This window comes from Mesocricetus auratus, unplaced genomic scaffold, assembly GCF_017639785.1.
Source record: "Mesocricetus auratus isolate SY011 unplaced genomic scaffold, BCM_Maur_2.0 Super-Scaffold_100691, whole genome shotgun sequence".
Taxonomy (NCBI): Eukaryota; Metazoa; Chordata; class Mammalia; order Rodentia; family Cricetidae; genus Mesocricetus; species Mesocricetus auratus.
The window spans coordinates 43,792,747-43,817,195 of record NW_024429267.1 but is presented as its reverse complement, the minus strand read 5'-3'; the positions used below and the strand labels follow the sequence as shown (position 1 = coordinate 43,817,195).

At 42.1% G+C, this 24,449-nt stretch overlaps 1 protein-coding gene across 2 annotated transcripts in view; it reads right to left on the bottom strand.

Annotated features, from left to right (window-relative positions):
- Positions 1 to 20,466, bottom strand: part of Pik3r4 (phosphoinositide-3-kinase regulatory subunit 4) — a 50,868-nt gene extending 30,402 nt beyond the window's left edge. Inside the window, exons 1-7 of one of the 2 annotated variants that reach the window (XM_005074844.4) lie at positions 20,035 to 20,466; positions 18,124 to 18,900; positions 14,167 to 14,300; positions 12,049 to 12,631; positions 7,785 to 7,919; positions 6,018 to 6,239; positions 2,179 to 2,352 (exon numbers count right to left, since the gene is read on the bottom strand). In XM_005074844.4, the coding sequence (XP_005074901.1) occupies positions 2,179 to 2,352; positions 6,018 to 6,239; positions 7,785 to 7,919; positions 12,049 to 12,631; positions 14,167 to 14,300; positions 18,124 to 18,856 (1,981 nt within the window). In that variant the 5' untranslated portion in view covers positions 18,857 to 18,900; positions 20,035 to 20,466. The remainder of the gene's footprint in view (positions 1 to 2,178; positions 2,353 to 6,017; positions 6,240 to 7,784; positions 7,920 to 12,048; positions 12,632 to 14,166; positions 14,301 to 18,123; positions 18,901 to 20,034) is intronic. The other variant, XM_013117059.3, reaches the window with a different exon arrangement.
- Positions 20,467 to 24,449: the final 3,983 nt, after the last annotated feature.

Genomic DNA, 24,449 nt, shown 5'->3' with positions numbered 1-24,449 from the left:
ACACCGATTCCAAGCTTCCCACACGTGGGTCGTACGTAAGACAAAACTAGCAACCCCTTGGTCAATGGATGTTAGCAAACGGGAATGTGCTGCGCAGCTGGGCTTGCTCTCCTGTGCTCTGCTCACCCCATGAGAACAGCTGGGGCAGCCCCAGCTATGACAACCATGGCCCCGCCATGAGACAGATGGATCACGTTCAAAAGACAGAGGAGACCCACCGCCTGAAGCAGAGCCACCCACACAACCCATAGGTGCATGACAAGAAATACACTGCAGTGTTTCCTGAGACTCTGTGGTTAACTGACACACCGCATTATTATAGCAGTAATTAGCTGACAAAGTACATCAAAGCCTTAAGCCTGAACTGAAAGAATTTCCTAGAGAACACAGCCTTCAATCTTTTCCCTCTAATATTCTCTGGTGACAAGCATGAGGAAAGCAGAGAGCTGAGAATTATCTAGGCAGGAATAACAGTTCTTAAAACCTCCTCCAAGGAAATCACAATAATCACCATCAAGAACACCACAGCCATTCTCACCTCAGAATCACTACACTGAACCAATGCAGTGGCTCATGTGTGGCGCGCCCACACTGGGGGAACTGAAGCCAAGGCAAGAGGTCATGAGTTCAAGGCCAGCCTGGAGCATTAGTGCTGATAACTTGCCTAAGGATACACAACAATATAAAGTACATAAGTCATTGTGTCAACAACATAAAATACAGGAGAAAAATTGAAGTGGGGGGTTTGTGTAAGTGAAAATTAAATTTATGCAACTTTTAAGATTCAAAGCACAGCACTCTATAAAATCCCATTATCAAAAAGGAAGACGCAAGAGATTAAGAATGATACAGGGATCACAAAACCATCAGAATCAAATAACAAAGCATTAATGTGTCCTTATTCAATACTTTTTAAATAAAGATGGATTACATTTTACAATCAAAAGACAAAGAAGCTGAATAAATAAGCAAACAACAACAAAAAATAAATGTAAAGACAACTCCAAAAGTCTGTTCTTCTTTAAGGACCAACATACACTGTAGGCATAAGGACAGAAAAATATCTTCACCAGTTATTCATTTGATAGAATATATTAAGAACTAAAACATCAGACATTAAGAAAACAAAAATCCAATTAAAAGTGGGGAATATGAGCCAGGCGTTGGTGGCGCACGCCTTTAATTTCAGCACTCGGGAGGCAGAGGCAGGCAGATCTCTGTGAGTTCAAGGCCAGCCTGGTCTACAGAGTGAGTTCCAGGACAGCCTCCAAAACAATACAGAGAAATCCTGTCTCGAAAAACCAAAATAAATAAATAAATAAATAAATATGGGGGAATATAACTAAACAGAGAGTTCTCAAAAGATGAAACACAAATGGCTGAGAAATACTTAAAAGAAATGTTCAACATCCTTAGCCATCAGGGGAATAGAAATCAAAACTACTCTGGGATTTTATCTTACCTCAGTCAAAATAGCCAACACCAATTCAAAAAAATGACAAGGATGTGGGGAAAGGGGAACACTCATTCACTGTCAGTGGGCGTGCAAACTGGTACAGCCCCTTTGGAAATCAGTGTGGCAGTTCCTCAAGAAGTGTGAGATCAAGCTACCTCAAGAGCCAGCCATCCTCTTCTTGGGCATATACCCAAAGGACTCTACATGCTACTACAGAGACACTTGTTCACCCATGGTCTTTGCTGTTCTATTTGTAAGAGCCAGAAATTGGAAACAGCCTAGGTATCTATCAACTGAAGAATGGATAATGAAAATGTACATTTGTTTACACAGTGGAATATTATTCAGCTGTTAAGAAAAATGAAAATGTAAGTTTTCAGGTAAATGGACGGAGCCAGGAAAAAAAAAATCATGAGTGAGGTAACACAGACCCAAAAAGACAAACATTGTGGGGTTTTTTATTGGTTTTTCGAGACAGGGTTTCTCTGTGGCTTTGAAGGCTGTCCTGGAACTAGCTCTTGTAGACCAGGCTGGTCTCCAAACTCACAGAGATCCGCCTGCCTCTGCCTCCCGAGTGCTGGGATTAAAGGCGTGTGCCACCACCGCCCGGCTCTATGTTTTCTTTTGTATATATTCTCACTCTATCAGAATGAAATTCAATATGAAGTTATTTATTCCCACACCCAAATTTCCCATTCAAAGTCTGGAAACCAGAAGCTTACCAATATCACTGGCGAACTCATAGACATGGGGTTTCTGCAGCAGCCCTAGCTGGCACATGCAGGTCAGGGCATTGAGAGCTTTCACAATGACAAACTCCTCAGCATCACTGAGGCCTTGCTGGAGCAGGGGTTTGAGGATGGATGAGCTCTGCCAGCCAACATAGGCGGCAACACCTGAAAGGGAAGGCAGTGTTACTGTCACTCAACACCTGAAAACGCAGTCACCCCTGAACAGCCTGTTACAGTGAGCACAGCAAGCCACTAATCAGATCCAGGAAGAACCAAACTTATTTCACAGTACAATAAACGAAAAATCCCCAAAGTCAATCGTCCAGAAATTTGGGGACCCCAGAACTCACAATAGAGAAAAGACATGTCTTCCCAAACTGTCAATAATAAGGAGACAAAAATAAGTCACTTTAAGACTTGCACGGTCTATAAAGGTGTACCTCCTAGACAGCTCTTCCTCAGAAGTTTCCTGAAAACAGAACTCCAGCAAAATAAGCAGGAGGTGGAGAATGGACAAACAACAGATGTGGTCCTATGGATTCAAGGAGGAAAACCGACGGCAGCTAACAAAATCCTCCACCCAGTTAGACATAACTATTTCAGGGACATCTGAGTCTAAAGGAGACTCAATCGGTAAAGTGCCTGTTGTGGAAGCATGGGACCCAGGTCTGATGTCTAGTCTATAATGCTAACACTGCAAGGGAGTGGTAGGGGAATCCATGGAGCTCACTGGCTGACCACTTCAAGGACTGGATGGGCCCCAGCTTCAGAGACCTCATCTCAAAGCAGTAAGGTTTGGAATGTAACCACAAACAACTGACAATGACCTGTGGCTTACACACACACACACACACACACACACACACACACACACACTCCACAGTCAATTTCAAGAATAACTTGAGGAAGACGTGGGATAGATTCCAAGAAACAAATAACACTGGGAAGAAAGCAGACTACTGAAGACAAGTGAGGAAAGACAGTAAATCTAAAACTCCAGAGCAAAGATGAAAGTACTCTGCTGCAATAGCCTCCTGTGCAGGGGAGAGATCAAACCAGAGCACTCTGGAGTAACTATCTGACTCTTCGTCATTAAAACACATGCGTTAAAATGTAAATGTTATCCTCATCCTTTAGAATAAGTCTATTTGAAAACACTTTATTTTAATCATAGGACACAAGTAAATGTTTGCTATTGAAGTGAAATTATTAAGAATTCAACTAAGCAAAGGGAGGGTGCAAATGTGTAGAGAGGAGGGCATTAATCTCCTTAAACTACAAATAAAAAGCAGGGCAATAATAATATATTAAGGCAAACTTCTATAGACTGAGTAACGCTAAGAAGTGAGCCGCACTGAAAAACCTAACAAGGGCAGTCAGGTGTGAGTGCAAGTCAGCTAAGGCTTCATCCTGAGCCGTGTGTGGTTGCACACACATGATCATCAGCATCCTGAGCCATATGTGATGGTACACACATGATCATCATCCCAGATTCTGTATTGGGCTGCAGGACAGTGAGTTAAGGTCTACTATACAATGAGACCTTGCTTCAAAAACCAAAACTTAACAATTATTTTTTAATGCATTTTAAAAAATCAAATTAAAACAGAGTAAAGGACTTGCCTTAAAAATTGATACTCTGTAAGCTTCAAAAAAAAATCCACAAGCGTAAATGTAACTTCATTCAAGAAAAAGAACCAAAATAATAAAAATAATGTAAAATACAATCACATAAGAATCCAAAAAAGGTTTTGTAGACTGAGTACCAAACAAACAAACAAAAAACAAAACGTGAAAATCTAAAGCTTATTCCTTGCTGGGAGTGTGTTGGGTGTACAGCACCTAAAGCTGATGGAGTAAAAATTAACAGAAAATATGTCACAAATTTAAAAGCATGTTCATATTCTTTGTTTACAGAAGAAATACTTTATTGACGTAGTAACCAGAGGGCTTCCTATGAAAGCTATGTTCATACTCTTTAACTCAATGTATGTATGTACATGTGTACAGAACTGTGCCCCTTAGTTTTTTGGGTTTTTTTTTTTAACTTGACAAAAGGTAGGGTCACCTGGGAAAAAGGAACTTCAGTGGTGAACTGCCTCCTTCAGATTCGCCTGTAGTCAAGTGTGTGGCTCATTTTCTTGATTAATGATTGCTGTGGGAACGCTTAGCCCACCATGGGCAGTGCCTAGCCCTGGCCTCTGCTTCAGTTCCCACCCTGACTTCCCGCAGTGATGCAGTGTCAGCTGCAAGATGAAATAAAACCTCCCCTTGAGTTGCCATCCTTCATGGTCTCTATCATGACAGCAGGAAGCTAACTATAAAAATCTCTCTGTGTACCCAAGTAGAACTCAAACTTTCTATGAAAAATTTTATACTTCTAGGACTGGGGAGATGGCTCAGTGGTTATGTGCATTGGATGTTCTTCCAGAAGACCCGGGTTCAATCCCTAGCACCCACATGGCAGCTCACAACGGTCTGTGGCTCCAGTTCCAGGGGATATGACAGTCTAACAGACATTCATAGGCAAAACACCAATGCATATAAAATAAAAATAATTTTTAAGAAATGCATACTTCTAGCTACAGAGACTAGTAAGAAATAAGTAAGTCATGTACTAGCAATGTGGTAGACAATTAAGTGGCACATGACAATTATAGATCTCACTCATCTGAGTAACAGTGACAATGGCTACTGCTGTGTCTCAGAACAAAACCCATGAGACAGCACATGATCATACTCAAATATCTAATCATTCTAGTTACTTAAGCATGTAAGACTCCCTGCATAATATGATCCAAAATCAAACTAATGGGTGACTGATCTCAACATTTGGGAGGCTGAAGCAAAGCACTTAGAATTCCAGGCCAACCTGGGCCACATAGTAAAAACATCTCAAAATACAAAAAAACAAATACAAAAACTAAATATTCAAAATATTTAATTAAAAGTTGAAATAAATTTTGGTAAAATTATTTTTTTTTATTTTTTCTTTTTGGTTTTTACAATACAGGGTTTCTCTGTATTGTTTTGGAGGCGGTCGGTCCAGCCTGGCCTCGAACTCACAGAGATCCGCCTGCCTCTGCCTCCCGAGTGCTGGGATTAAAGGCATGCGCCACCACCGCCCGGCTGGTAAAATTATTTAATGGAATAAAAATAATATGAATCTAATAGTTTCAAAGATCGATTAGAAATGTTAGATTTTTAAAATGTAAAGCAAATTAGAAAGTATTATTATATACAGTACCTAATGTCAGGCATGAAGAACCTGAGTTCAATCCCTAAGTTCCACTAGGGAAAGAGAAGACCAACCCCCAAAAGTTACCCCTTGACCCCCACATGCACACCATGGTACAGGTGTCCCATCCCCAACAAAATTTTAAAAAAAAACATTTAATTTTTTAAAAACTTCTAAAAAGATTAGTATGTGTTCACAGTTTATGGAAACTATAAACAGTCAGTTATTCTCCTAGTGCAGCTGATGACAGGCATCACGAACTGCAGCCTCTGCCTTAAAGACTAGTTTCTGTCCCCGCCCCATTACACCACCTGTCACCTGAACCTCCTCAGTCACCTCTGCAGGACTTCATGCACTTTCTCAGGTCACTGTTCTTAACGACCACACGCTATTCATGTCATTACAATGCACATTAATAAACGGCTCCTTGATTACTTATATTGTAAAAGAAAATGAACACGGACAGAAATACTCAGAACTCCTCATTAAACAAAGGTTAATAACATCATTACCTATCTTTCAAACCAACGGAAGGATCAGAGAGGGCAATTCATAATCTTAAAGATGAATTTAAAAACAAACACAAACATACCAACTATGCTGTCAAAGAAAGCGCCCCGAAGGTGCCAGTCATTCTTATCATTTAGGAAAGTGATCATGTGGGACAACAAAACATCGTTGGCCTTCTGGCGTCCGAAGAAGACGCACAAACGTGTGATTCCATTCTCCATTAAAGTTTGTTTCACAATATTTTCAGGGTCGCTTAACAAAGTGACAACTTTCTGCTGGACCATTTCATGTAAGGCTTGGAGCTCTAAAAAAAAAAAAAACAGAAAGAAGGATCGATCTTCTCCCACACGAGTAGACCAGCACTTTGTATTTGTCATTTTGGGTAAGACACACAGTCTCTCTAGCTAGCTGTTCAGCCCACACTGGCCTTGAACTCACAACTCTCCAATCTGGCCTCCAGAGTGATGAAATTACAGGTGTGGCCCACCACAGACAGATCTGTCTTCTTTCTTTCTTACTGGAGTAATGAAATGACGGTAGAAGCTTCCCACAAACCCTGTATTTGCTAACCTTTCCCACTGTTCAAAGGTCTGCAGGTGGCATGCTGGGAGTGCAGTTACCATCCCACAAGACATCTCTCCGTTTATGAGCTCAGGAAGGAACGTGGGAGGAAGCACCAGGAAGGAACGCTAGTTACCTCCCCAAAGATCGACTCAAGTGAGGCCAAAGTACCAGACTGGTCCAGCATGTAACTTTTAGAAGACATTTTAAAGTAAGTTGATTTTATATATGTATTTTATGTGTGTGTGTGTATATATATATGTATATGTGTGTGTGTGTATATGTATATATATGCACACGTATGTGCATATGTATTTTATGTATATCATAATTCCTTTATATGATCCTCTCTGACCATACCTCCTACTCATCCTCATTTGTCCACCCAGGAGTCTGTCTGTCCCTGCTAAAGTCCACATCTGAGCACTGATGACCTTCTTGTCAGTTCCCTATTGCATCCTGGCTGCAGAGCACATGCCTGGCCACCTCTCAGCTGAACGAAAGGGAGCAAAGCAGTCCTACTCTGCCCAGTGCTGCCCAGGAAAAGCAACGTCTGACAGGGAAATCTACACACTCAAAGGGAAGGAAACTCCAGCTCCTCTAGAGCTGGGATAGCTAAATTCATGGCCTGACATGTCCCATTTCCTTTACCACTGTCTACAGTATACAATGTACAAACTAGATTTCTCTAATCATTCTCAGCTTATCCAGCACAAAGCAGATTTAATTCTACTTCTGAGTCTATAAAAACCTGCTACAAATACTTTTAAATACAAGGAAACATAAGTCACTGACCTTAGTGAGTTTATCATCACAAATGTTTCTTTATAGTAAATAAGGAACTTTAATATGTAAACTAGAGATATTAATTATTAAATGAAAATAACTCATAACTAAGGACTCAACACTACTCATGCAAGAAGAAGGGTTTAGGTTCTTTAGTAATGATGTCTCCATTTTTTAATGAAAATCACACAATCCTGTAGTGAGATATCCACATCCTTAGCATTTGGGCGTGGTCAGCACTACAAGCGCAGACAGGATGGATATCTCACTCCACAATCTGGCTAACTTTCCTGCTCACACGACTCTGACTGAAGCAAGTGTGGAATCTACAAGGACAAGCAGATAGATCATTTCTAGTTAACAGTGTGTGAGGCCAGAGGCCCTTCCTATCCTAACATCACTGTTTCTTCACTTTGCAAGAGAGTAACAAACCACGCTTTTGCAGGTTACCATTAGCGATTTGGTGTAAACATGGGAATTCTAAGAGGGGAAATAACACAACCTGTGTCGTAGTCTCCGTTTGGCTGTGTAGCTTCGTCTACCTCTTCACTATCCGGGTCGTTCTCCATGTTGAGAGTTTTTAGCTGCACTAGTTCCAGGAACCGCAGAGCTGTTTCAGCCAACAGAGCGATGTTCTCTGCAAGATGCCAGCAGGACAGTTACAATCACCACCTCCAGTCCTCAAGCTGCTCATAACCTCCTCCCAAAGTCCTTTAACCTTTTTTAAGACAGGGTCCTGTGTACCCCAGATGGCCTCAAACTGGAGCTCCTCCTGTTCTGCCTCTGGAGCATTGATGGCTACAGGTCACCATTAGGCCCAGAAACCCCAATGTAACACGAAAAATAAGTGACCTAGAGACTGTATTGGGATTCAAACTTCAAGCTAAAGGTCAGAAAAGCAAAGCAGCTGGTCACTAATTCTTACCTCTACCTCAGACTGGGGCTGACCCACGAGCTCTCCTCAGCATGGCTGGAGACTGAATGCTCCTATCCTCAGTGTGAATGCCTGATACTGAGACCTTGCTCCTGTCTTATATACCTCTCAAGAGTCCTGGAATTAAAGGTGTGAGCTATAATTCTCTTTTAGACTGATTCACTCTGATCAGCCTTGGACTCACAGAGATCTGTCTACCTCTCAATCCTGAATCCTAGCTGCTAGGATTAAAGATGTGTATCACCACTGACTGATCTCTATAGTTTGAGGATGATTTTGCTTTTCTGAATCCTCAGACAAGCTTTAATAAATCATAAATAATATAACACCACACCTCAAATCCTTATACATCTAAATATTACTCAAAAAAATCTACAGGAAAAGCAGGATTTTGCAAGTTAGCCCTTAATGAGTCTCTGTAATTGATCCCATAATCTATGATAATATCTAAACGAAAACAACAAAAAGTTCTGCATTTGCAGAAACTGTCTAAAATGAGCATCCAGTTCTAATGAGAGACAAAGATAAAATGCTTACCCCTCCCACAGAGTGGCCTTCAAAGGTATCCTGACAAGTCAGAGACAGTTATTACACTAATACAGAAGCACTAGCACCGAAGTAACATCACATGGGGCCTTGGGATCAGACAGGTCAGGACTCCTCCCTCAAGCCTGCCAGTTACTAGCTTACTGTTTCAAAGCCTGAGTCTCCGTCTCTTCAGATAAATGAGGACTGCCTTAAAAAGCCACTAATAAACTGAATCAGCCATCGCCATCGTTAGATGGTTGTCCAAGTAATACCCAGAAGTTCTCCGTGGACAGAGGTGAGACTGCTGGCCACATTTCTGTACTGACTGTCTTTATTCTGTCTATCTGTGAGACTCTCTCCCCACTCAATGTAGCCCGTTCTCACTTCTACTGTTGAATTTACTGTCACTAACATCTGCTCTGCACTATTCTCCATTTTCTATTCATCCCTCCTTCCGTATCCTCCTCGCCTTCTGCTTCTGTGCTTCACCTAGGACTCTAAGTAGGAAAGAAAGACTGCACTCTTCTTTCTCAGCAATGAACAACACTCAACAGCAATGACTGCCTTAAGCTGAAGCAATGCTGGAGATCAAATCCACAGCTCTACACATTTCCTTACTTTGTAATGTCTACAAAAACCAAACCCACTCAGCCCAGTTCAGTCTATTCAATACAGCAATTCTCTTCAACCTCGGGGCCCCACCATAGCCAGGCTCAATACTGCTCAAAACAAAACAAAACAAAAACTTGGGCTTGGAATATGGCTCAGACAGTGGTGCTCTCCATGCAAGCCTGACAACCTGTGTTTGGATTCCCAGAACCCACATGAGCAGGTGGATGTGGCAGCACAGGCCTATAATCCCAGTGCTGGGAAGACAGGAGCCAGGAGGATGCCTAGGGCTTGCTGGCCAGCCAGCCTAGCCAAATCAGTGAGTTCCAGGTTCAGGTTAACTGTGAGACCCTGTGTCAAAAATTAAGGGAGAGAGATAAAGACACCCAACATCCACACCTGCCCTTATATTATACACATAAAGAGAGAGAGAGAGAGAGAGAGAGAGAGAGAGAGAGAGAGAGAGAGAGAGAGAGAGAGAGAGAGAAAGAGAACTACCTAAGCATATTATCCTATAGTAAGCATGATATTATCCCATAACACCCTAACAGGAGAAACTAGGGGCTAAAGTGTAGCTCAGCAGAATACTTGTGTACCAGGTAGCAAGCACAAAGGCCTTGGGTTTGAGCCCTAACACCAAACAAACAAGAGATGGGAGATTTCTAGGTCATACCTGGATAATAAGCCAAACTCTAAACAAACATGTCCACTTCCTGAGTACCTATGTGCTGTCCTCAGTACCCACGCCTAGTTGAAACTCTAGACATCCTCGGCAGAAGCTCATGTCTCTGGCAGAAAGTGCCACCACGCATACATACTCTAAACACCTCTTCCCATTTACTTCACATCATCTCTAGACTACAGTTCAACTACTTATAGCACCTAACACAACGCTATGTAAACAGCTGCTGGAATATAGGGAATAACCAAAAAAGCCTATACATTTGTAATAAAGACTTTTCTCACATATTTTCAATCTTCAATTTGCTAAGTCCACAGATACAGAACCTGCAGCCATGAAGGGCTGGCCATACACCTTTTTTAGGAAAGACTCTTTGCTGGGCTTTTAAAGTCTGGGTAGTTAACTCCCCTTGGAAGTCACACCTGTAAGTTCACTTTATACAAAGTATGTCTATGCCAGTCTCTTTTGGGATGAAAAGAATACTGCAAAGGAAAACAAGGTGGAGTTTAAACTTCTACACTTACTTCTATGTATAATTTAACTATATTTAACCACTGAGTCCCAAAACATTCCTGGTTCTACTCAGGCTGATATTTCTCACCAAAAGGTCTATCAGTGGCCCTGAGTTACCACAGACACTTGGCCAAGTCCTAGTCCTACAGCTTCAGGAACAGGTGGCTCACAGTCCTGGCACTCAGTCTTTTTTGACCTTTAAAATGAAGGTAAAACACCTTACTCAAAGCTGCTGCAGGGTTAGTGCAAATCTCAGAACCTTGTGCAATTGGTGCCTTGCCATCAAGCAGGGTTTTGAATACACAGTAGCTATTGCTTTTATGTCAGGCCTATGAATGAGTGGATGCTAATATGTTAACATGGCACCCGCACATCAGAACTGAGAACAGGTAAGATACTCTAAGCCAAAAGCAGGGTCATAAAATTGAAATAAGAATGATACATACTACTTTTTTAAACCTCTGTTTCTTGTATGTTCGTTGATTTACCTGATTCCCAAATGAATTAGAAACAGGATGTCACAAATAATAAAATCAGATGTTCAGATGTGTCTTAAAGAGATCCTGGACTTCTAGGCCTCACATTATGCCTCCATAGTACACAAACAAGAAGCCACAAATGGGAAATACCAAGAACAATGCATGCATTGAAAAAGAAAGCACCCAACAACTGCTAATCCCTTGGAGTTGTGCCTAGATAAATTAGTGTCCAAAAACCAGTTTTCACAGACTCTGCTAACAATGACAGGCAAATACTAAACAAACTAATAAGCACAAAGCTTTTAAAACATGGCAATATCATCGCCACATGCACATGCATGCTATATATTATGTACAAAGATTTCCAAACAGAAGGCCCATTTTCCATTAGTTCATAGATATAAATTATGGGTTAGGTAAATGCCTCAGTGATATTTCTCATGGTGAAGTAAACATTCATAATTAGCTTGAGTAGCTAAAAACATGAATTTTTACTGTTGGGCTTTGTGAGGGAGAACTCTAAGCAGAACAAGTAGGTGTGTGTGATATACCCATCCTATCAAGATGTCCCACATCCTGAGCACTGAGGTAAGGGGATGGGGACTTAACTCAGAACCACCCTTCAACACCATGGTCTTTCTCAGTAGCAAAGGATGTTCTGCCCCGAAATAAAGAGTGTTTGCTCAGGGAAACTTTGAAAAGGTTACAACTCTAGATCAGAAGCAGGGACTTGTGAACATGAGTCTTCCTCCAGATAAATATACTATTCCAGGTCAAACTGTAAGAGTACACACTGTACACTTCTCCATTTGATAATTCTAATCATTATAAATGCAAAAATATACACAAAAGTTGAGCTCCAGGAAGATTATCTGTAAATATTAATATGGATATATGTATTCATAATTCAAGAGCAAAATTCACACAAGGAATTTTCAAAGAGATTAAAAAGACCATGAGGTATGACAGTCAGTACTTGAAAAGCGTGTGCAAGGCTGTAACTAGGACAATGAACTCTTACCAGCATAGGCCAGTCTGACAATAGTAGCATCATCTTGGGCCAGGTGGGCTATGCCTGGGAGAATGTACTCTGGATAGATATTGACATCATTCCGAGGAACCTCTTTGACAAGGGCAAGAACTTTGGTGAGCGTCCTCAGGGCTTCGGCCCTCACTCTAGGAACAGAGTCATTGCTGAAATGCAACAGGTATGGAGTAATGCGATCTAGAAGGATCTCCACGCTCAGCCTTGGGGCCAAGTGCAGAATGAGCTCCAAGGCGGCCAGTTTGGAGTCACAGGACTTCAGGGTCTGCAGGCAGGATGTTATGACTGACACCAAGACAACCAGCCCACTTTCCTTGGGTTCCCCTTCTGCTTTCTCAGGTAAATCATGTCCACAGAGATTGTGAATAATGTTACCCAAATCTTTCCGTATAACCAAAATCCGCTCATCTGCAGAGAGAAAGGTTTCCTTGGCGAACTGAGCCATGTAAGGCTGAAGGAAAGTGTAAAATATCTCAGGGAAGGCATTGCCACGCTGCTGCTTCAGGTAATCCTCTGCCTCCAAACGCTTTTCCGGCTCACGGTGGATCATCTGAGTTACCTACATGAAAGGAGGAAGAGAAAGGGTACATTTTAGAGCATGCAGTAAAAGCCAGGTGGGATGGCTCACACCTGCAGTCCCAGCACTCGGAGCTTTGGGCAAGGCCAGCATCCTGGGCTATATGATGAGCTCAAGACCAGCCTTCTGCACTGTGCTAACAAATTCAATGCCAGTTTGGACTACACAAGATCACTCACACACTCACACACACACACACACACACACACACACACACACACACACACACGAAAGTTAGAAGAGAATCGCATGTGATTTAAAGGGTTTCTGGGGTAATTTTAATTATTCTCTTTGTCCAATCATTCTTTTTTTTTTTTTTTAACAGTATATGAACATGTAGCCCTGACTGGCCTGGAACTCACTATGGAAGCAAGGAAGGTACAGAACACATAGAGATCCACTACCTTTGCCTCTCCTGAGTGCTGGGATCAAAGGCGTGCAATACCACTTTAAAAAGCTATCCTTTCTTTTTAGAACCACAAACTAATTGTGTTTCTCATCATCCCAAAAGGCAACGGGAACGTTACATGCTAATGTGCACAGACAGCCTGGCACATAAGAGGTCACAACCTGTTTGCTATTTGTTATTAAAGAAGCAACAAACCTTCAGAGAAAAACAAATAGGCACAGCTGCACACACTAAATCCCACATGAATCTGGAAGAAATTATAGGACTCCTGAGATCATTTCAGAGCCACAACTGAGAGTTCTGGTTTAAACTATACTGCCACAAATCCCAAAGATTAGCATATGGTTTCAGTGCAGATTGGTCCAGTAGAGACTCAGAGGGCTGATAGTGTGGCTTAAGGATAGAGCACCTGTAACATCAATGTGTGAGGCCCTGTGTTAGGTCCCAGCACTTCAAAGACAGAAAACGCTGGGTGTGGAGATGGCTCAGCACCTAAGAGCACTTGCTCGGCTCCCAGCACCCACGTCAAGGGCTCACAGCCATTTAAAACTCCAGATCAGGGGATTAAACACCCCTGAACTCTACACTTACATGCACGCCCATGTGCGCGCACACACACGATCTTAAAAAGAAATAAAATGCTTAAAAATTTGAGAGAATGTGAACACTAGGAATAATATGCTTGATATAAGTACATAAATTCTTTTAATATGTAAAAGAACAATTCAATGTCTCCACTAGTCATAAAAAACCATAAAAATGTATCTGCAATTTTGGCTTTCTTTTTGGATTCTAACCTAGAAACTAGTACTTGACTTAGGAAAATCAAGTGTATTATGTGGAAAATTATCTAAGAATTACTTTTCGCCTAAAAAGGGAAAAAACAGTACATTTCTTTCTAATAAGGTATCAAAAGTATGGTTACCAGTACTAGGTTTCATCCCAAATTTGTTGTGGAGGAGGGACTGGGTGTGGTGGCTCATACCTGTCATCCCGGCACTCTGGAGGCTCAGGCAGGAAACCTGCCCCGGGTGAGCTAACAGAGTTCCAGGTCAGCTAGGACATACTCCCATTAAAACCGTGAGGCAAATATTTTTAGCATAGTTACCAGTTCTCTGATACTGTGGTCTTCAATTTTATTTAGCACTTGTTCAGGGAAAAAATGTCCATTTCTATATGCCAACAGTTGAGAGAGATCAAACAGTGGTACCCCTTCCGTGAAAAGCTCGGCTATCACACAACCTGAAAAATCAGACATAAATCCATTAGCATGAGAGGAGATCATGTGCTACAGAACAGAATTCAGAAAAGTCAGAATTCCCAAAATGCAAAATTAACTGAGTGTAAATGTTTAATGCAATATATAGGCCATGTCTAATTGATTGATCGCCAGGGTGTAAGCATAGTGACAATCATTCACGTTTCCTCCTTAATACATATATATATGTATATGGAGTTTAAAAGTTACAAGAAATCCATTAGTACAAAAGTATAGCATTAAGTTCATGAGAACTGCTAAGCATTATCTAGCTGTATGTCTATCACTCAACAAGTAGGAGGTGCTGCCTATAATAGGTACCACTTGCACAGGGTGGTAAAATCCCACGCTCACCAAGCTCCCCTCCTAGAAAGGAAGACAGAGGATAACCAATGAACAAACTTCATTTGTAGTGCCAAATATTACAAACATACATCAAGTGCTTAAAAAATGTGGGAATAAACTAGAAGGAGAAATAATTCAACCATTTTGCACTAATATAATCTTCAATCAATAATTTTTTAAGTGCCTGCATTCTCAAAAGCACAAAGCAATTTCGACTTTTTGTGCACAGCGATTTTATTGAAGCATTATATGACATGCACTTACCAAGTATTATATATCCTTAAAATACTATCTTACAGCTTTATGCCTGCTAGGCCCTCTGCCAAGGATAGCTGCCATAGAAACTAGTGGACCTTAGTGAGACTTCCACCTCCTTCAGATCATTGTCAAACCAGCCTTTCTTAGTTATCTGTGTAAGATTTCATGAGCCACTGGGTGTGGTGGTGCAGGCCCTTAGTCCCAGCACTTGAAAGGCAGAGGCAGGTGGATCTCTGTAAACTAAAGGACAGCCTGGTCTAAAGAGTGAGATCCAAGACAACCAGGCTGCAATGAGACCCTGTCTCAGAGAGAGAGAGAGAGAGAGACAGAGACAGAGAGACAGAGAGAAAGAGACTGCAAAAGCCTCTACAGCTCCTCCATATTTTTTTCTTTCACTAGTATTTTTCCACCCCACACACAGTACCCACTGGTAGAGCATTTTAGTCTGCTTGTTTATTATCTCTGTGCCCACTAGAATGCAAACTCCATAGTATGTGTTCCCCAAATTGTCCACCGAAAAATTAGTATCAACTAACATAATTCTGAGACACAATAAACTTTAAGTAAATTTGTTACTTCCTATTTATACAATGCCAATTTCAGAATAAAGGACTTCCAACAACAGCTATTTTTAAGACAAAAAAACAATCACTGTAAGATGGCTCAGTGGGTAAAGTCTCTTGCCACCAAGTCTGATGACCTAAATTCAATCTCCAAGTCCCACAAGCTATCCTCTGACCTCCAAACAGGCACCGAGGTATGCGCTTATTTGCACACTCCCTTACCGGTTCTCCTGCACTGTCCGTCCAAATAAATAAATACCGTTCAAAAGCATTTCATCCATCATATGTAAGCAGGAAGATCTGAGCAACATTGTAAACCAAGTAGATCTAACAAACATCAAAAGGACATCCCACCCTTGACAGCAGACACAAATTTTCAGGAGCCTACAGAACATACACTATCTAGACAAGACCTCAGCTAAACCACAAAATGGCCCTCAACACCATGGTTCAGACACAGCTTCAGTGTACTCCAAGGCTTCCTGTGTTGAAATTGAATCCCCACTGTGAGGTATTAATCTGGCAATGGTGTCGGAGGTGAGGCCTCAGGGGAGTCCTCAGAAATAAATCATTAGGGAAACATCTTTGACTGGACCCAGGAAGCATCACAAGAAAAGAAACCAATACACAGAACTCTCTGAAACCGAAAGTCAAATTAAACACTGTCTTTTAAAATTGACTTGGTTGAGGTGTTTTATCTCAGCAATACAAAAGTAGGCAAATAGTTCCTAAATAATGGATCAAGGGAACTTGGGAAAGGTGAGAGAGAGTGGAAGTGCATTCTGTAATTCCAACTACATGGAATCCCAGCTACATGGGGAAGACCACACATGGAATCCCAGCTACATGGAAGGCCACACCTGTGATCCCAGCTACAGGAAAGGCCACACATGGAATCCCAGATACATGGAAGGTCACACCTGTAATCCCAGCTACATGGGGAAGGTCACACATGAAATCCCAGCTACATGGAAGGCCATGCCTGTGATCCCAGCTACAGGAAAGGCCACACATGAAATCCCAGATACATGGGGAAGACCACACATGGAATCCCAGATACATGGAAGGTCACACTTGTAATCCCAGCTACATGGAAGGCTGACACGGAAAAAGCAAAGTTAAAAACCAGCCTGGGCAGCTGAGCAAGATCCTGTCTAAAATCAAATGAAAAGGGATGGAGTTGCAGCTCAGTGATGCTGCGCTTGACTATGTGAAGTAAGGGCCTGTGTTCCATTCCAAGTGTTGAGAGGAAAATCAAAAGGAAATTACAAAATTCTTTGGGACTAAAACCAAACAAGAAAACTTACCCAGACCCTTCCAACTTAGACATGACAGAATGGTTCCTGCAAACAGGAAAAAGGCCATTCTGCCATCATCGAGGTGGTGACCCCAGAGTCTACAGTCAACACGCATAAGTGCATCTGTGGAATGGGGGGGTTCATGAAGTGTGTCCCTCATGCACTCGGAGAAATCCAGAGCTATGCCATGAAGGACAAGAGGATTCTAGATGTGTGAATTGATGGAAGCAAAGACGTGAGGGCCAAAGGAAGAAGGAATGTTCCCTATCATAGTTATGAACATTAGTCCAGAAAACAAAATGAAAAGGAGTCACCAAATAAGCTCTACACTGTGGGAATCTGTGAGTCTGTTACCTGGTCCAAAAATCTACAATCAATTGGACTGATAAGTGTCAAAGAGTTATAAAACTTCTTTTAAAAAAAAAGTGGGTGGCGGCGGCATACACCTTTAATCCCAGCACTCAGGAGGCAAAGGCAGGCAGATCTCTAAGTTAAAGAAGAGCCTGGTCTATAGAGTGAGTTTCAGGACAGCCAGGGCTACACAGAGAAACCCTGTCTCAAAAAAACAAAACAACAACAAAAAAACACAAACAAATAATAACAACCAGAAAAGAAAGAACCCACTCATATGGGCCTAGGGAATAACTCAGTCAGAAAACTACTTGCTTCACAATAATTAGGACCTGAATTAAACACCAGAATCCACATAAAAAAAACTGGGCAGGATGGTACATGCTTATAATTCCAGAGCTGAAGATAGAGACACAGAAAACATCTCTGGGGTTCACTGACCAGCAAACCCTACACTTATGATATACACAAACTAACAAAACAAAAACCGATAAGTTTGAATAAATGCACAGCTATAAATACCAACATTAAATAGATGCCTTGTAGGAGCATCACACACTGCCCGAAACAAACCACCAAAGCTAACTCCCAGTCGCTTGGGAGGCCTCAGTTTGAATGCCATCACTCCACTCTTCCTGACACTACCTCCTACCTACACTCCCACTTACTTCTATCTGTCTCTAAGAGCATCTTATGCCTATCATCACCAGAGAAAACACAGGGTGAGGTGTACTTTTTCTCTACCTTAAAACATGGAGGGCCCTTCCACATCACTAGCATTATAAACCATGTTTTGAATGTTTAAATGAATGAAAAGCACTCTGCATCTTCTCATCACTTCAGCATGTCCACTGAGAGAATTGTGTATCTATCTGAAAACAGGATATGAAGGCATACTAAGAAATGTTTGGAAATCCGGCAACTGACAAAAGCTGCATTTCAAAGTTTGACAGTTAGATTCGCAAATCAGCTAATCTGACCTACTCAGGTACCTGCTGAAAAGATGTCCATGGCTCTCTTCAACTCTCCCCGTGTTCTCTGATTGCTATTTAGGTCTACAAGTGGAGTTGAGGGATCTCTCATATATTCTAGCTCGGTGGCAAACATACCACCATCAACGAAACGTTCAGGAGCAATATAGCAAGTCCTCCTGCGTGACGTATCAAAAAAATAGTTGAAATCTGCTGGGTTGTCCTCTGGGAGGTAAGTGGGCTTAAAGCTGGCAAAATCAGTTAGAAGAACCCAGTTCCAACTGGTGACCATCACATTCTCTGTCTTGATGTCGCCGTGCCGGACTCCAGATTTGTGCGCCTGGTCCACAGCCGTAAGGATCTGGAACGCAATCCAGCGCTTCTCGATGTTGTTTAAGAACGGACGGGTGCTGATGCGATCGTAGAGGTTGTCTCTCACATACTGCCTAAAGAGCATGGCTGCTTTCTCAGACGCTTTCTCGGCTGCTTTCTGGAAAGGTAGGCAGTTCTGTGCAGAATGAAGCCTGATCTTCAGTTCCTCCAGCTCTTGTTTGTAACTGGTTAATGGCAACGTGGGATCTTGGATTGCAAAGACCTTCACCACCACCAGGCCTTCCCGGTGCTTTGCTCGAGCGACCTTAAAAAACCGAGTACTTCCCAGGCTCTTATCATATTCAAAGTCATGGATATCTGAGAAATAACTCTCCACAGAGAGAATCTGGGAGGGGGCAATGCCAGCAAGCTGATTTCCCATAATGACCAGCAGCACCTCTGGGTCAGCAAGTTAAGACAAAATACCTATTAAAAATGAGTGGGAAAAGGGAAAGACAGTATGAATATTAAGATGGAGAGAAACAATAGACTTGCCACTATTTGGCCTTTCCCTAAAAGACGGGTACACCCATTTTCTACTGAGTTTATGACAGGGCATCCCAGAGCAGTCTCAAATCTAGGAAAAAGTATCTAAATAGATCTATTTTTATCTTTAAAAGGTGGTGCTATTTTGTGACATCCTTTCTAAGAGCTGACCTACCTATGTTTTGTTCTAGGTTTTTGTTTGGTTGGTTTGGTTTTTTGAGACAGAGTTTCACTGTGTAGCCCTGGCTATCTTGGAACTCACTCTGTAGTTCAGGGGTTAAAGGCTATGTTGAAGTAGATGCCTTCAACATTTTATTTTTTGTTTTGTGAAAGGGTCTTGCATAGCACAGGCTAGGCATGGAACCCCCTACAGAGCCAAAAGTGACTCTGAACTTTAGCTCCTCCTGCCTCCCCTCCCAAGCGCTGGTATCCCACAAAGCCCAGGGTGATCCCTTCAACTTTAAACTATCAACAGTAAAATGTATTCACTGGCCAGGCGTTGGTGGTGCACGCCTTTAATCCCAGTGCTCGGGAGCCTTTAATCCCAGTGCTCGGGAGGCAGAGGCAGGCGGATCTCTGTGAGTTTGAGACCAGGTTGGTCTACAGAGTGAGTCAGCCTCCAAAGACACGGAGAAACCCTGTCTCGAAAAACCAAAACAAACAAAAAACGTATTCACTGATATTCAGATTTTAAAGTATGATGGCACCTTTAATGTGTTCAGTACTGTGTTTGGTGCTATGGAAGTCCCAAAAGTACTGTATGACTCAGTCCTTGTCTAAGAAAACTATAGCTTACTTGCAGGTAAAAAACACATTAAACGCATAAAAGAATCACCTGATACAAATGGGCCATTTACCCCCTGAGTGGGTCAGACTAAGAGCTACAAAATTAGCAGCACCTGGGCTCCTCCGCCGCAGGGTGGACTCCCACCCACCACCTAAACCAAGGCAAACTCCTCTGATTTGAAACAAGAAACCCTGCCAGAGACACTTAAAAAACAAAAAAAGAGTAAACACAAATGCAAACTGTCCCAAATTGCCTAATCCCATATTTTTCAGGAACTGCCTCCTTACCCCCAGCTTAGCACTCAGGGAAACATTTACCCCAGGCCTCTGGCAACTCAAAAGTCGCTGACAGATCCCAGGGAGATCTTGGCAGAGCTCTGAGGGGCTTGGGCGTGAACGGTAGTCGGCGAGGAGAATGTTTTCTGTGAGGGGTCTTCCTTCAAACGCAGGACCTGGGTAGTTGGGAGGAGAGAGCAGAAATGTCCAAGATCTAGAACTGGGGGTGAGCAACTGGGAGAGCATGCACACTCTGGATTCCGGACACCCAGCAGCGTCACTTCCAGCTCCTCCCCTGCAGCCTCGGGCCGGCGCGTGTTCGAGTTCCCGGATCCCCGGGCCTTTGCACTAGCCCCGGACGGGATCGGAGCCAGCACCGGTCCAGGAAGACTACTTCACCTGCGGCGAACGCTGAACTCCCGGGAAAGCAGCCGGCTTGACATCACTTCCTGTTAAGAACGGAAGTGACGGAGATGGCTTGCTGTAGCGTTTAGTAGGAAGCAGGTTGCTATGAAACAAGGGATGGGGTGTGGCCTCGCTGTCCCAGGCAAAGGGTGCTTTACTCTATAAAACTCTGGATCCTCTGTCTCTCAGAAAACTTAACCGCGTACTTACGGAAACTAGTACCCTAACCAAGTTGAATTTCAACTTTATTGAGATGACATATATGGGTCATAAAGTTTATCGGTTTAAAAAATGTACAATTGGTGACGGTCACCTTTAATCCCATTACTCAGGAGACAGAGGCAGGTAGACGTTTGCTTGAGGCCAGCCAGGGCTATAAAGAGAGATTCCCTTCTCCAAAAAGCATGTATGTGTGTATGTATGCATGCATGTATGTATGCATGCATGCATGCATGTACACACACAAATTTTCTTGGTATGTATTGCATCGCATTCATGCCTACATGTGTGTATGTGCATCACATTCATGCCTACATGTGTGTAGGTGCACCACATTCATTCCTGGTGCCTATGGAGACCAAGGTTTCAGCTTCGTTGGAACTGGAATACAAATTATATATGATTGTGAGCCACCACATGACGCTGGGACTCAAACCCAGGTCCTCTGCAGGAGCAAGCACACTAAACCTCTAAGACAGCTGTGTGTAATTATGCATGCCTTTAATCCCAGCACATGGGATCCAGAGACAGGTGGATCTCTGTGAGTTTGAGGCCAGCCTGATCTACACAGTGAGATCCTGTCTCAAAAAAAAAAACTAATAAGAATAGCATCATCAGACACGTTTATAGCTTTCTGGAAGTGCATCCTCAATTTTAGGCTATGGTTTAAATTCCTCAGCTGATTGATAGCTAATGGTTTCTAGAAGAGGAAGAATCTATTATCTTTAAGGGTGTAGCCCCTGGAATGTTGCTCATGTTCCAGTAAAAAGCCAGGATATATTTTGACATTGTATCTTTATTTCTGATTCATAACATGTATAAATGCTCTAAAAATCTTTCTAATAGAGAAACAGTACTATGAAAAACCATACTGGCAACACAAATTAGACTGGATGGGTTACAAAAAATAAAAATAAAACAAAACATGAAACTGGGAGCAGGTGTAGGGGTAGAGGAGACTCTGGGAGGCAGGAGAATTCGGAAAGAACCCTCAAAGAATTAATAATTTTTTAATTCTCAGCTTGGCCTAAAGACTCTGCATTATGTGACCCCTACTTTTCCCACCACAGCAGGCATCACCTGCTATCCCTCTCATCCCCAACAATGACCTTCTCCTTTTTTATAGCGAAGCACAAAGCCTCCATTTTCATTCTTCCTTCATCTTCTAACATTCTTTCTCCTTACCCAAAATCTGCCTATATTTTAAGTCCCAAATCAAGTGCAAACACCTCAAGAGATCTTTCTTGATTACCCCCCTGTATTAGTCAGGGTTCTCTAGTGGAACAGAAGTTATAGAACGAATACACACACACACACACACACACACACACACACTATTATAATGACTTAAAAGTTGTCCAGTTAGTCCAAAGATGAAAAGAGAATTTTTTCTGGGAGTTGTTGTTCATTAAAAACCATATTGTAGTCGGGCATTTCTCCCCTGCCTGCCAGTTTCAAAATAACCACTCAGAGGCTTAATATTACTTATAAATGCTCAGTCAACAGCTCAGGCTTATTACTAACTAGCTCTTACATGTTAAGTTAACCCATGTATTTATTTGTGCTCTGCCACATGGTGGTGCCTTTATTAGCATGGCAGGTTCACCTCTTGCTCCCTCTGCATCTGGCTGGTGACTCCAGACTCCATCCTCCTTCTTCCCATCATTCTTCATTTGGCTTTCCCATCTAGCTTCTTGCCTGGCTACTAGCCTGTCAGCTTTTTATTAACCCATGAAACTGATACATACTCACAGTGTACAGAAGGATTATTCCACAGCACCATATCCCCCATCCTTTGCTCCTAAGTGGGCCCATTTGACTGGGTTCCGCTATTACATAAAGTTCAAGTAGAAATTATCCATTTAACTCTCAGGTCAATGTCATTAAGAAGTGAATGGCCTTCACTTTCTCTTTCCCCCTTCAGCTGAGATGCAGTGAACTTCAACCCTCTTAATGAGGTGCCACAAGATGACAGAAGCCTGTGTTCGTCTGGAAGCCTGGAAAAAAAGACAATCTGTGAAACAGGCAAAATTATGCAATATTGTTTCATAAGCAAAAGTACATTATTAAGTCTAGATTCTGAAATCTTGAAGTGTATTTTCTTCAGCAGTTAGCCTTGGCTCCCCAGGTGCATTTGTTGCATCATCCCTATCTATTCCTAGTTCTTCCTGGCTGCTACCCCACCAGGGCTTGTCCCATCCTGTGAGGTGTCTGAATGGATTCTCTGCTGTCTTCGAATCCTAAGCGAAAGAGCGCTTTAAAAACTAATCTCTGTTGTAAACACCATAAGTAAACAATCTCACATGTAAAATGTCATGTCGCATTATTATCTTATGGCCTGTATCATAATGATTGGTTCCCATGAGGACTGTCAGTAGAACCTTAAATCACTGGTTGAGAAGTTATGGGTAACAGAATAGTTGCATCTCATACAACTGTGGAAATAATTAGAGATTACTTTCTACGTCCAAAAACAGGAAAGTGGTAAGGAAAAGTTTTTCGTACTGGAAAACTACCAAACATCTATCTAGAAGGCCAAACTATATCACTTAGAATGGTAGATAGACACTATGGGGCCTCCTGATCTAGTGCAATGGGAAGTATGTTTTCTCTTGTGAGACATTCTTGCCAAGAATATCTAACCTGAATTTAAGCTCCTAGACCTCTAGCCAATATGTTTGCCATGTTTAACTATGTGTATTTCAAATGGGTTGTCTCCCAGTTGACATATGCTTTCTCATCTGAGCTGGAGGCCAACCTGGTCTACAGAATGAGATGTGCTTTCACTGTAAAAAGCAAAACATATGAGAAAGAAGGAAAGAAAGAAAGGAAGGAAGGAAGGAAGGAAGGAAGGAAGGAAGGAAGGAAGGAAGGAAGAACCCATACAGGATTTTTAAAATGTATACCAAAGCGGAAACAGAATCTCTGATCTTTTAGAAGGTTTTCCATATGCTGAAGCCATGCTCTCATATATTGGTCGTGGTGGGGACTGGGAGAGACGTCGAGCGAATGATGCAACAGCAGAGCGTGGGCATGAAATCCATACCCACGCAGTTTCGTCATTCTTCCTGCCACCGTTTTCCACCCCGCTCCTCACCAGTTTCTCTCCTGTGCATTTGAAATGACATTAAAAATTAACTCAAAACAAGATAAAGATAGGAACAATGGCTATCATTATTTTTAAAGCCGAGAAATCACACTTAGAATTAGTGAACTGAACTTCCATTGGATTTTTAATTTATCTTTGAAATGACTGCTGCTGATCCCAACAGGTAACTTTTGTGACTTACAGAGTTCTCGTTGTCCAGCAAAGGGACATAAACTGTTACTGTGGAAAGGAACGTTCCTTTTAGGATCAACTCAAGATATAAGCTTCCTTCTTTGAATCTGTTATAAAAGACATTAATTAAGAGCCAGGCATGAACGTGCATGCCTTGATCCCAGATACCCAGAAGGGTGAGGCAGGAAAATTACAAGCTCAAGTCCTGTTTGACTAGGTAGCAAATACAAAGCCAGCTGAGCAACTTAGAGAGACCCTGTCTCAAAATGAAAATTAAAAAGAACTAAAGAACTGGAATCCTCATTCAGCTGTAGGGTATTGCTTACCTAATAATAATCAAGGCCCTGGGTTCTACTGGGGGGCATTATTAATATGTCAAACACCAGGAGTAAGATTTTTCTGCAGAATTTTACAGGCAGTTAAAATGCCCACCAAATACCAAAGTTAGGATCACTTTGGTAATAAGCTTACAGGACCCTGTTCTGTTCTTATAAGTACTTGCTCTCTGGACCCTTGGTTGTGA